Below are 14,686 nucleotides of genomic sequence, written 5' to 3' on the forward strand. Positions count from 1 at the left end.
TTCAATTGTTACTTATATATACAAATTTATTTTTAAATGCTACAATTATAATTACAATGTAAATACTCATGTTATTGATGAATTGTTTTAAATATTTAAACTTCAAACGCTTAAAAAAATAATTTGTTTTTATGTATTCTTATAATTTTTGAATCATTATTAGACTAACTCATGAGGAATTTGGTATTAAGTTTACAAGTATTTTGAAAAAAAATTTTATCGACATTTATAAAAAAAAAAAAAATAAACAAAACTGAATATTTCGAATTTCTTTAAATAGCCTTAAGTATACCCTAGTTGAATATTTTCCAAAAATGTAAAAGTAGAACCAAACACAATTTTCATACTATATTATGTTACACGGATTGAAGTAACAACAAATGCGACAGCTTCAAAAATAAAAGAGTTAGTTCCCTTCCTTCATTACTTCTATGTGTGTAAATTTAAAAATGATATTTTATTAATTAGTTTAGTCTACTTGTGATAATATAATGTTAATTTTATTTTATTCAATATTTATTCATTGTTTTTAGGACAAATTTGGCGTTTTTTTTAAATCATAAATATCCTTTTTATAGTTATTTACTGCTGTTTATACAGAGTGTAAATCATGTATTTAAAATTTTTTTTTTTATAAAAAGAATTTATTTATTTACGTACGGAAATGTAAAACGAACACTTGGTACTCAGCTAATAATAAAAACGCATTAATGTCAGAATAACTAATAAAAATTATTTATTATAAAATGTATAACGGTCTACTGAAATTTAAAAAATTAACTCTGTATGAATAATATATTCATTTCTCACATTACACAATGTATATGTCAACCATTACTTTTAGTTTGTATCCTTCTTATTTTAACAGATTGTGTACATCCTCAAACTCCAAGAGGTGAGCTCAATTTAATAAATTGTTTTTTATTTAAAAATTACAAAATAAAATCACGATTATGATGTGTGCATGATTTTATAAATAATTATAAATAGAACTGATGTATACATATATATATGTTTATAAATTAAGTGTAGGATTTAATAAGTTATAATAATTTTAGTGTAGTTTTGCTTAATTTATTTGTTAAACATACAGAATTCAAATTTTATATTTTTAAATTTTTTTTCCAAACAAAGTCTAAAAATACAGTGAGTACCTTATGTTCTAGGGTTAGGTATATCTTACATGTTTGTAGTAAAAATCTCTGGTATGTACTCTGAATCAACTATCAACATCACCCTGGTCATAAGTCATTGAAGTGCTGAGTAATTTTTAGTTGTTAGATCAGTGACACTATTCTTAATAATTTCTGTCATTTATGATTGTTGAAGTTTTTATTCATTGTGTTTTTGTGGTAATAATTTTGTTTATTTGTCGTCATGGAGCGGTATACAATTGAATTTGTTAATTGGGTTTTAATGAATCAACGTTCTGTTTATTTTGTAAAAAAAAAATCATCTTTAGTGATGGGACGCATTTTCAATTAAGTGGATATGTCAATAAATAAAATTTTCAAACTTGGGCAAGCTTGGAAAAACGAATGCATCCACAGCGAGTAACCGTTTGGTTTTGGTATAGCTTTTATGCAGGTGGAGTGATAACAATGTCACTGCGTGTCGGGCGATTAGAGGGGCCAGAGAGGATCATATGCACGATATTGTATTTCACACTTAAACCTCAAGTCATAGTGAAATAATATATACCATTAATAATGTATTTCTTATAAAATAAAATTGATTTATAGCAAAATTAAAAACTGCGTTCTTTATGAAACACCCTATATGGCTATATTACTTCGTGAGGGTGAGCCGCAACCTCCGCGAATACAGCGAAGAGAATGAAGCGTGATAATTGACCGATGGCTAGATTAATGCTGATTTTATTAGTTTTTTGATTATGATATAATATATGTATATAAGTATATGTAATATAAATGCTAAATTGAACGAGCTATATAATTTACAATGATTTTCAGTGGCGGCTCGCAAGTAAATTCATTGGGGAGACTGAACATTTAATAATAAAAAGAATTTAATACAAAAATGACAAAAAAACCTTTTTTTTTATTATTATTATAATTGATAGCTTTATAATAATATTATAAGAATAAATAATTTATATTATTTTATATTCTAATTCAATTCTTCTTTCTTTTTTCTTCGCAAAATCATCAATAATACTTTCCACAGATATCGGGTCCTTTGTCATAACACTCAGTTAGCTGAAGGTTTTCGTATTTACAGAAAAATACGTGACGACCGCGACGCGAACGGCAAAAACTTTGAATGAGTCTAGTCTCAACTATCAATGTACTAGATTACATCTATAGAATCTATCCCCGTCCTCCACTTTGTCATGCATATGAAATTTGTTAACACGATTTAGTCTCTCGGACGGTAGATTCCTGAACTAGCGACCGTCGTCGTTATCTATATATTTAGCCCGTATTGTTATTGAATAACACCCGTCCCGTCCTCTCATTATTAATATAAAAATAGAATACAAAATATTATCAATATCAATATCGAAAACTATAATATTATAATAATTATTTTCAAAATGGATAAAACATAAAAATATTAAATTTTAATACAATTTTCTTCAAACCTTTTTATTGCGTTACTACTTTTTATTTATTTATTTTTTCTATAATATAACAATATATAGGTACAAAGCTGGGCTAATTAGTCATTTTTTTCAACTAGTTGAAGTTAATTTACTTTAATAAAAAAACTAACTAAGTTGGAATATAAGTTAGTTTCTGAAACTGTCAAAATTTCTAACTTAGTTAGTTAAAAGTTAGTTTGGTGAAAATAGTAATTAAAGTTAAAGTAGAATTTAGAAGTTAGTTTTTCTTATAGATTAAAAAACTTTTTTGTTAAATTGTAAATAATAAGTTATCTAACTTCAATTAATGATTAAAACTGAAAAATTGAAATACACACCTAGTAATTTAGTCAAAATGTTCTACTTAAGTAAGTAATAATTTCAATTTTTTGAAAATTAGTATATCACTTGTCGGTTAATAGAAAATGAAAAGTGAAACCAAATAAAAAAAAAAAACAGAACAGTATAACAACTTCAAATATTAATTATAAATAATAATACTTAATACAATAAAATTATAATAATAACTAGTTACTTTTTTTCTAACGAGTTAGATTATATTACACATTATAAAACTTAACTTTAACTTTCTAACTAGTTAGTGCCCAGCTATGAATATATATATAATAATTACACCACAGGGATGAACTCAGCGTTAGCGTTATATGACCTGATCATTACTGAACACCTAATCCCTACTCATCAATTTTAGTATGAGCTAACATATACATCATGTAAATGGAGTGCGGAGGTGATACTACCTATAATTTTAATTTGATTTTATTCGTTAATTATTTATTGTTTTTAGGACAATATTGGCTGTTTTTAAATCCTATTTAGCCTATTTACAGTTATTTATCACTATTTATACAGTTGGTTAACTGTCAACTTTAAATTTAAAAAAACAACAGAATTTATGTAGTTACGTACGGAAATGTAAAACAAACACTTGGTATTCAGATCTATAATTGGAAACGCATTTTCAAAATAACTAATAAAAATAGTTTAGTGTAAAGATGTGTACATTAACGGTCTACTTAAATTACAAAATTGAACTCTGTCAACTTGTATGAATAAAGTATTAATTTCGCACCTTACACAATACAAATAAAAATGTATTTTCCTCAACCATTACTTTTAATTTGTATCCTTCTTATCTTAACAGAACGTGTACATTCTCAAAGTTGTAAAGGTGAGCTCAATATTAAATAAAACAAAAAAATAAAATAAAATAATATCATGAGTATGATTAGGATATGTGCATGGTTTTATAAATAATTATGCATAGAGCTGATGTGCATATATATTTATTGCAGAAATTAATTACGTATAATTGTAATAATTTTAGTAGTTTTAATTTATTTATTTGTTGAGCACACAGAATTCAAACTTAATATTTTAAAATTTTTTTTCCAAACAAAATCTAAAAATTCAGTGAGTACCTTGTGTTCTAGGGTTATATCTTACATGTTTGTAGTAAAAATCTCTGGTCTGTACTCTGAATCAACTATCAACATCACGCTACAGGTCATAAGTCATAACCTACTTTACTCTTCTTATAAAATATAGAACTTTTTAATGTAAAAAAAAACTCACTTTTTAATTATTTTGACTCGAAAATATATTATCTAAGTTTTAACATGCATCAAACTGCACCTACTGTATAACAGTATACTGTATACAGTAATAGCGGTATTAATGACTTTGTTACCGTAAAAACAAGAAGAGTTATTTTTATGTTTGATTATCTAAAAAAAAATAAATTTAACTTATAATTATTAGCAGCTATTAACTATGGCATGTGAGAAAACAGTATTTTCTTATTATAATAAGGTATGACTGTTTTTCATTTTTTTAGCAGGTAAGGGCCTCGGTCAGGAAATTATCACATGGGCCCCTTATTATCAAGTTGCGCCACTGCAACAAAATCGATTTTTTATTTGGCTTTAAATCAAAAACGAATCAATGTAGGTAAATACTTGAAATTTTCCCCATTTTTATAATTATAAGGCGATTAAAATTATTAAAACATCTAAATTTAAATATTTATGGAAATTTAAATTGGCCTTTTGTAATAATATAATGTTAATTTGATTTTATTCGATAATTATTCATTGTTTTTAGGGCAATTTTAACTGTTTTTTAAATCATAAATATCCGTTTTATAGTTATTTATAACTGTTTATACAGTTTGTTAACCATATAATTTTAATTAAAAAAATAAAAAACGTATGTATTTACATACGAAAATGTAAATCTCACACCTAGTACTCAAATTATTTAATTATAAAATTCTTTATTTTTAGAATAACTAGTATCAATAGTCGATTGAAAAAATGTGTATAATAATTTAGTAGATTAAAAAATAATAGCTCAGTCAACGTGTATTAAAAAAGTATTTATTTCGCACATTACAGGTAATACAAATCAAAACGCATTTTTTTCAGTCTTTAATTTTAATTTGTATCATTCTTATCTTAACAGAATGCACATACCCTCAAACTCCTGCAAGAGGTGAGCTCTATGCCTCTATGTTTAATAAATTAACAAAAACATATAATAAGATATCTTCAATTTTTATTATGACCATGTTTTTATAAAAACTTATGTATTATGAGCGCTTTGATGTATATATTTAATGTAAAATTTAATTAATTTTACTAGTTTTAGTCGTTTTACTTAGTTTATTTATCAAATAGGTATATGGAACTCAAATTTGATATTTTTAAATTTTTTATCCAAACAATGTCTAAAATTACAGCTAGTACCTTAAAAAACGATGCGTTATACTATTATATCTTTTATGTTTGTAGTAGAAATGTCGGGTCTGTACTCTGTGTCGACCTCTGACTGACCATTACCTACTTTTTTCGTCTTATGTATAGTACAAAGCATTCTAATATGAAAATGTACATTTTAATTTTACTGATTCGAAAATACATTATCTTAAAAAGAAATAAGATACTATTATTGTTAACTCTGGGTTATAATTGCTTTTTAGTCTCCTGTAATACGATAACTTTAATTACAGAGTAACTATGCATCCTGTATTCACGCTGTTTACGGAAATACTACACAAAATATATATTATCTTTTGTTTTTTAGGCCCCGGAATATCATCATGTAGTTACAGTTGTTTTCGTAAAAGTTATTGTGGTTTCGAAGAGATTGCAGTTAGTGATATACCTGTCGAGTGCACGTCTTTAAATTACGTTGGAGCTTTTGTGGATGAATATTACGGTGTTGGTCCAGGCAATTCGGGCACCGATTACAGTAAATAATAATTATACACTATTAAATATTATTAAAATTCATAAAAACATAATGTATTACGAAATGAGCATTATTTACGATATGTAAAATGTATAATCAATTAGTTAACTATAATTTGGGAATTTTTTGTTAATCTGAAATCGTTGTGTATTAATGAGTGTATAGATTTTAAATTTAGTACCTACACAGATACTATACATGCAGTATCACAACAAAAACTACGTGTAAAAATGGCTAAGTAAAAAGAAATATTAGATCTTATTAAGCACAATAAAGATGAGAAATCGTGAATAAATTCTAAGTATATTGAATTTAAGTAAACTTATTTTGTTTAAAGAATTTATTTACTTGGCAAGGAATTATTTAGAAGAATATTTTTTAAATGATAATAATTTATATTTTAATAATCCTTTGCGGATTCTCCATTTTATTATTTTGTTCATCACACTTTGTTTCTTTTAAGAATTAATTGCTCACCGAGTAAATAAATTCTTTAAACAAAATAAGTTTACTTAAATTCAATATAGTGTGATATTACTAATTTTTATCATCAATGCAAAAAATAGTAACAATAATAATGATAATGATATTTATATTTGTATAAGTAATATATAACTTTTTTTAAATAATGTATCTATAATTTTTTTTATTTTTTTTTCTAGAATTATTATGTACAGGTATTTGCCACCACGAAGCCATCTTCCTTTATTAGAAATAAGATCATTACTTCTAAACGAAATATTTGATTTTTTGATTGTGCTTATGTAATGACCGCTATGTAATGATTCTCCTTTGTGTCAAATTGCAGAACACAAGTTATAATTGTTGTTATCAATTTTTTATTTGTATGGTTGTTGTTGGTAGAGATATTGATGATATATTTTGAATTTTTTCTAATTATTCAATCCATAATTGTTATTGTATATATACATATTGACTTGTACTAGATACATGTATTTTTTTAGAATGGTTTACTGTTATCTTGCAATTTTTACATTTAATTTCAATTACTATTTCCTTACTAAAATCATTAAATAATGAAATTAAAGTAGGTACTTTTACTGTCAACAGCTGCAAGAAGTGATACATAGTTAGGTGTCTTATTGGTTCTAACGTCATTCCAATTTAAACATTTTAAACATATTATCATTGATATTAATTCATGTTCTATGGAATATTTAAGTGAATTACTTTGGCAAAGGAGGGCGTTGATAAATCCAGCTGCATCTTACTGCTGAGGAAGATTAAAAGGATATCCTAAGAATTGTCTCAAGAGAGTGCAATCAAGTAGTTTTTGTTGTGAAAAATAGGATGCAGCTAATTTATTTAAAATAGAATGCCCTTCATATTGCATTAATTGATTTACTATGTATTGAGAGCTAAAAATAACTTGAAGTGATACATTTGCATAACATGATACTCTTTCATCATTTATAAAACCTGTTTGTTGTTAAAGTTGAGTTTATAATTGACTTACTAAATTGTTTTGCTGAACTTTTTTTAAAATATTATGTTAATCCGGTTTTAACCAAGATAAATCCCTAATTTTGTAGAGCTTTTGAAAATGTTTATCTATTAACTTAAAGTCAGGTCAATATTATTTTTTCAGACGATTATATTCGTCAATTGCTGATGTTTGGACCTTTATGTTTGCAGTATCAAAGTTAATTAAATGTAAGCCGTTTAAACTTGTGACCTTAGATAGTGCTACATAAGCCTGTCCACATGAAAATATATTGTTACCTATATCGACAATGCAATAATCTAATGACTTACCTTGACTTTTATGTATAGTTATACCATATACCAGTGTTTAGAAATTGTTTTCTATAAATAAATACACCGGGGAAAACCTCAAATTTACCTTTATCGCGAACAATTTCAAACTCTCTTTCTTAATTCTTTTATCGTGATTTTGATTTTGATCGGAATTCTACAGAATCCATCATGTATCACCTGTTTTACCGTACTAATAGTTCCACATATTAATCCAAGAGTGACATCTATATTTCTTATTATCATTATTTGAAATTTAATTTTGATAAGTATTTTTTTTTAATCCGCAGTTTGTGAACTATCTGAATTAATAAATTCATTAACTATAATTTATATAGCACTTTTAGACACTTTATTGCGCAGTAATAAGGATGTATTTCTATACTACGGCCGTGAGCTTGTAGAGATCTGGGCTGAAATGTTTGCTAATGGATGTGCAGAAGCCAACTCATTAAAAGAAATGAAAGGATTACATACATTTTTGGACCAACATAAGGGGATCGATGGTCTTATACTTACTGGTTTACAGTATACTGTAAGAATCGTTTTAATTAAATTTTTCATAAATTAATTAATTCGCAAGATATTATTATTTGTATGTATCATAAACTTTCCAAAGTATTTTAAATGTTTAGAAATGCAATAAATGTATAGGTGCTTTTCTGGAAATATATTATTGATAATAATTATAATAAAAATAATAATAAAGTATTTTTAAGGTTATATAATTATTACAATGCCTAAAATAATATACATTTTTATTACACATTATTTAAATCCTATAGTGTTATACTAAAAAAGAAGTTCCACAGTTTACTGACAATTTCAAAATATATCTTGGTGTGCTGAAAAAATCATATCCAGACATGATCATTGGGATGGATTTATACGCTTCACACATCATAAATCAGCATACCAATGCAAAATTCAAAAACTGTGAGTATTTATATATTATGTTATTTTATTTTTAATAATTATGTTTTTTAACTTGGTGTATCCTTTGTCGTTGTTTGCGTAAATTTTTTTATGTTCCATAATAGAATTTAATTTCAACTAAATTATTTCTGTATCACATAGTAATATAGTATTCATTTTTTAATTTTTTCACCGGACATTTAAATATTTTAAATTTATTGTCATGTTGTTACAATATAAATTACTCTATATTTTTAATGTTTATAGCTGTTTTTAATTCCAGCAGTTCTTATTTTTCTTAAAACCAAATGGTTCAATTATTAATTTTGGTTCACTATTCACAATTTAATGCAATATTCCAAAATAAAGTTAATTCATTAATAGCTTATTTTTAAATAATTGGAATACACATATATATTTTCTCTAGCAATGCACAATTGCATATCTTTTAGAATATTTGAATAGTAAATCGAAAGAAAAACATAAAAAATCAATTATTATATTATGGTTTAATATTTCTAATACTAGAATTAAAATGTTCAATAATTTTAAAAGGGTTGGATATCAGCATAATAGACAAAGATATTGATTTTTATGCTATTAGTCTAGAATATTTTAATTCATGCACTGCTGATTTGATAAATACCGGAACTACTCCAATGTCTGGAACATCTGCTTATAATACATTGGTATTTAAACATAATTATTGATTAAAAATAAATTTTTATCTCGTAATTAATTTTATTGTTTTAGGATAAATTAAAAGATGCCTTAAAATCATCAGGAATTCCAAAAGAAAAAATATATTTTAAATTTATAACAAATCCACAATCACCTTATAATAATCTTACTATTTGTCAAGTGAATAATGAAATGGTATAAAAATTATACATTAATGTATTAACGATTTATTATTTATTAGTTGAGGTCATATTATTAATAAAATCATACACAATTTCGTAATTAAATAATAAAATAATCTTACTTATAAATAAAATAAAATACTAAAATTGTACTAATTATATGAAAAATAATTATCTCGTAATGGGCATTATCAGTATAAATACATATAATAAAAATTTAGCTGAATTACCTGTCAATTTAAGTTTAAATTTACGTTATCCTCATTTTTTCACTCAACCCTAATTTTTTAAAACATATACTTTTAAATTAATTTAAATAACGTATTCAATCAAATGGATAGAATACTTTAAGTATAATATTCTAATATAAATGAAAATATATTGAATAGTCATTCACATTTCACTTCTTTCATTTGTACTTACATGCGTGAAGTAAATCTATGTACAATACATCTAATAATATATTTTAGAGCTATATACAAAATAAATATTTTTTATAAAAAATGTTTTATGTTGTAATGTCCATGATGGCATTTGAATGTACTGCGGATTTACGCATGTACACAAACCATGAAAGGTGGGTTTTATCTATCGAGTTCCTTTAAAATAACTATAGATGTGAATATTATGTGATCCATCGAAACACCGACAAAATATCACGTATTCACGTGTCCAAAATATTGCAACTAAAATATCACAAAACTAATGTATCGCATGGAATAAATATCGCCAGTATGAAATAAAACAATAATTAAATAATAAATAAATAATATTGATAAATTGATATTTTATATTAGTTATAAATAATTTGGAATAATTCTACATTCGCTCCCATGCGATTTTTTCCAATTTTTTTGTCATTGTTTGTGTTTTTGTATGCTTAATTTTATGGTACTTTCAATTAACGTAACTTAAACTTCTATGAGGAGATATGTTAAAAAATTTTAAAATACTCCATTTTTCTAAAAATCGTATTTTTGTATTTAAAATACTTAAAGTTTGTATTTTTGGAATTTATTTTTATTTAATAGTTAGTATTTGCTATATTTAATTTCGATAAAATTAATTAATTAATTTCGAAAATAAATTAAGTGTTGTACCTACTATATACAAATAAAAATGAAAACCAGTATATAGTTGAATGCATTGCTAGGTAAAAGTTGAACACGATTAGATAAGATAAAATTGATTGCAATATACAAACGCGATAATTATGTACGGCGGTGTTATTGATTTACGATTAATTGGTTTTGCGATATTTTTATTTTTTTCAACAAATCTATATCTTAGCGCACGGCAGTGCGCCAAGCCAAGTTCCAGCAATGATAGTGTATTTTTACACGAACCAATTCGCCCTGTTTTTCTAACCCATCTATCTCTGTTTCCTCTTAAGATAATCTTTTGAAATTTAAAACACAGATATTAATCTTAAATAGCTTAGGACACTGTTAATATTATGCCATTTCAAAATGAGAGGATTTCAAAATTTTTAATATTGTTACTGATTCACTCACTCACTCACTCATCATCAAAATTATAAGACATTTTCCGTATAGGTAGAAACTTGAAATTTGGCAAAAAAGTAAGTTTTATAGTATAACTAAAGGGAAAAATCTAAAAATTGAATTTTTTTCAAAATTAATGCCGCTTTAGAGAGTGTATTTCTTAACGAGTGAAGTGACGCGCTTGGCAAGCATAAATGTTTTCTTTCAAATAGCGTTACAATATCAATATGGTAATAAGAAATTGTTTATATAGTTGACTTATATAATATATATTTATAAACATTAAAATATTTTCGTAAATTTATTTTATTCAAAATATACAATACATAATATAATTATTCAAATACAGAATATTTTAAAATAATATTAATAATATAATATATATTATATCATATATTTATAATATTCGTCGGTTTACGGACGAAAATTTTACGTGATGACGTCATAAGAAAACATTAATGAAAAATTGTATGTATACTTTTATGAATTGAAAGGAATTATTATCAGTGTATTATCATTATTGTGTATAATACAAATAAGAAGTTACTGGAATAGCCACGACCGTATCATAATCGTAAAAAAAAAAACACTTCGTCCACAATGCTGAAGCCCGCAAAAATAAATGATATCCCCAACAAAAACCAAACGATGAAAAAAGGTCAAGTTCTAAACTGCTCCCTCCCAAAAAAGTTGGCCTATCAAAGTAGCGAAATCTGCATTGTGGCCAAGTATGCTGTTTTATAATTCATAACCTCACTGCACTCCTACATTTAAGAGCAACACTCCTCTTTTATTTGTATTGTTTAACACTTGGCCAGTTTATAAATGAAGCATAAAACATCATTATCGAAAGTAGGTACTCACTTATGACTTAGGTGGGTGATAGGGAGAAGAGAACTCAGGATAAAGAAATAGGTTTAGATTTCTTCTCAAAAAAGACAGTGAATTATAGAAATGGTATCTACATTGCGGCCAAGTCTCGTTTATGCATCGTTCAAACAATGTAGATTTCCCTACTTTTATAGGCCAACTTTTTTGAGAGGGAGCAGTTTAGAACTTGGCCTTTTTTCATCGTTTAGTTTTTTGGAGGGATTGATATATAACTTTTATTAAAATTATTACAGTATTTTATGTACATAAATATATTATTATTATTATACGTGTGTAAATTATAAAAAAAATGTTCATAGATGTGTGCACAGCCAGTAAATGCAAAAGATTGGTGTTCAGATACTATATTATCGTTCAATGAAAAAGTAATTTTTTTGGTAAATAAAAATGTACAATTTTTTTTAATAATTTGATTATTTTTAGGGTAAATATGCGAAAGATAATGGAGCTGGCTTTATTGCTCGTTATATTGATTTTGAAGATAAAATTAATAATACTTGTGAATGTGAAAATACATACTACGCCTTCAATGCTTTGCTAGATGGTTTTAATTGTGTTACATCATCATCCTGTAATTTATTTGATAATATAGTAGTAATACCATAATTAAACTTTTTACAACATCCGCAAAAGTTAACATGTACGTACACCTATACGTAATTAAATAGGTAACACATTTTCGTGTTTTAACCTTTTATTCGTCATTCATTAGATATCGAATTAAAATACTTTTAAAAAAAAAATAACAATTTATGTATTTACTTACGGAATTGTAATACACACATTTGTTACTCGTTATATAAATAGCTTTATAATATAAACATTATATATTTAGATAAAATTTAGATTATATTTAATTAAAAACACATAATTGTTATAATAATTAATATAAATAGTTGATAATAAAAACGTTATAAATATAAAATCATATAAATTTTAATTTTGCACAGGGGCCATAGCCCTCCTTATTGGCTCCAGAACGTAGATACTTTTTATACCTTAACGACTGAACATGGCCAAGGTCAACCTAACCCTTGGCTAAGTCAAAATACTTGAACATTAATACAGAGTTCCTCATAAGTAAGTCTTATAGAGCATAGACTATACTATTATAATATAGTGATTAAAAAATTATAAGAATACATATATTATTTCTTGATATTATAATTATTTCGATAAAAATATATGTACACAACAAAGCTAAGTATCTATCTGCAATCATACTTCTATCTTCAATAAATAATCTTTGTTTTCCAGTGTCATGTGTGTGCTATAGACATGAGTACTACAAAAATTTTCTTTTATATTTTGGTAATCAATGTGCACTTTTATGTTAGATGGATAAACATGACCAGTTTTAATACTAATCCTCCACTCTTTGAAGATTTATACCCCTGTTTTTTTATAATACCTATGGTATTATTCTCAGAGATATTATTAACTATTAAAATAAATAAAAAATAATTAAAAAAAACATTAAATTTACTTTGATCGTGATTCTTGGAGCAAATTACCTATGGCAATAATAATAAATGGATTTATCCTCATTTGTTTTGGACAATGTTGACTTAACATACTGACACAATTCTTTTTCTTCGATACTTTTTTCCAACAATTAAAATCTGTCATATACTTAAAAATTCGTAAATTAATTTGCACATGCGCTTATTAAAATTTAAAATAAACTCCTACATTATTATTTAATATTTACCTTCGATGTTTTTAAAATTTAGTAATGTTGACTCAATATTCATATTATGTACAGATTTTAAATGAGAAATCAATCCGTTCATCTTATGAAAATACTTACTACATATAGCAAATGAACATGACATATTATTGTCGGTAGTATTTATGTGACCTTTAACGTGTTTAATTAACAATGAATTAAAATTAAATGATTCATCACAATAACTACAGAAGAATACATTTTTTTCAAAAGTTTCTGCTTTTTAAAACCCTCATGTTTTGTCCTTAAATGTTTATTTATACCTAAAATGGACATAAACTCAGCTTGGCAAACCTTGCAGGAAAACATATTAAAAACAACATATTAATTAATAAAAAAAATTGTACGTCAAAATAAAACTAAAAATTTGGAAACCGCGGAAAATCTATCAGCTGGCAGTGACTGAATAAAGAAAGTTTACGGTAGTTGCGTGATGACACACAGAGTACTTTTACTTTTATGACCCAATTATTATGATAAGATAAAATGCAATGAATAGGTAAAGAACATGGTGTCTATGGTGATATACCATGTACCCATGTATGGCTAATTTTATTTAGTACATTGTATTTTTCCGATTCTATCTAATCATAACACAAACATCGATGCAGCCGCAAAAGTGCACGTGAGCCCATTTTTAACATAATACATTATTAATAAACCCACGCTGTAATTTACCAGCAGGGCCTCAAATCTATCAAATGTCAAGTAAAAAGTACAATGTCGATTTGTTCTTCGAGAAATACTGCTCTAGAAACAATTTCCAAAAAGTTATTATATTTAAAATTTTTAATTTTTTAAGTCATTTGACGTATACGATGATTTTAAAAAACCTTAACGTTTTCTTTAAATTAAAATTGTACAATTTACATTTTATCAGAAAACAGCTCGTAAGCGAAATATTTTACATTATATTATATTTATTTTTATTTATTTGAGTTTAAAAATACATAAATTTGAATTATACAATAATGTTTGAATTTGAGGGAAATGCATGGGAGTTTTTGTATTTCAATGTTGGTGCTCTTGTATTTTAGTTCTTCCCCGATTTATGCGTTTATTCCATGATAATAATGAAATGGATCGTACAAAACATTTTTCCTGCTAATAACCGTTCGTAATGTTCTAT

At 25.5% G+C, this 14,686-nt stretch overlaps 1 protein-coding gene across 2 annotated transcripts; it reads left to right on the forward strand.

The window, feature by feature from the left end:
* The first annotated feature begins 162 nt into the window (after positions 1–162).
* Positions 163–12,674, forward strand: LOC114124500 (uncharacterized). Of its 2 annotated transcripts, none has more exons than XM_027987762.2 (8): positions 163–895; positions 5,711–5,878; positions 7,993–8,189; positions 8,440–8,590; positions 9,125–9,258; positions 9,323–9,445; positions 12,128–12,193; positions 12,252–12,674. In XM_027987762.2, the coding sequence occupies exons 1-8, from the start codon at positions 787–789 to the stop codon at positions 12,432–12,434; spliced, it is 1,131 nt and encodes a 376-aa protein (XP_027843563.2). In that variant the 5' UTR covers positions 163–786; the 3' UTR covers positions 12,435–12,674. The 2 variants fall into 2 exon arrangements, with proteins under 2 accessions (XP_027843563.2, XP_050057971.1); XM_050202014.1 differs by lacking the exon at positions 163–895 and adding an exon at positions 3,548–3,797 and having other exon boundaries at positions 12,252–12,670.
* Positions 12,675–14,686: the final 2,012 nt, after the last annotated feature.

The sequence above is a fragment of the Aphis gossypii genome, chromosome 2 (genome assembly GCF_020184175.1).
Source record: "Aphis gossypii isolate Hap1 chromosome 2, ASM2018417v2, whole genome shotgun sequence".
In the NCBI taxonomy this organism is placed as follows: domain Eukaryota; kingdom Metazoa; phylum Arthropoda; class Insecta; order Hemiptera; family Aphididae; genus Aphis; species Aphis gossypii.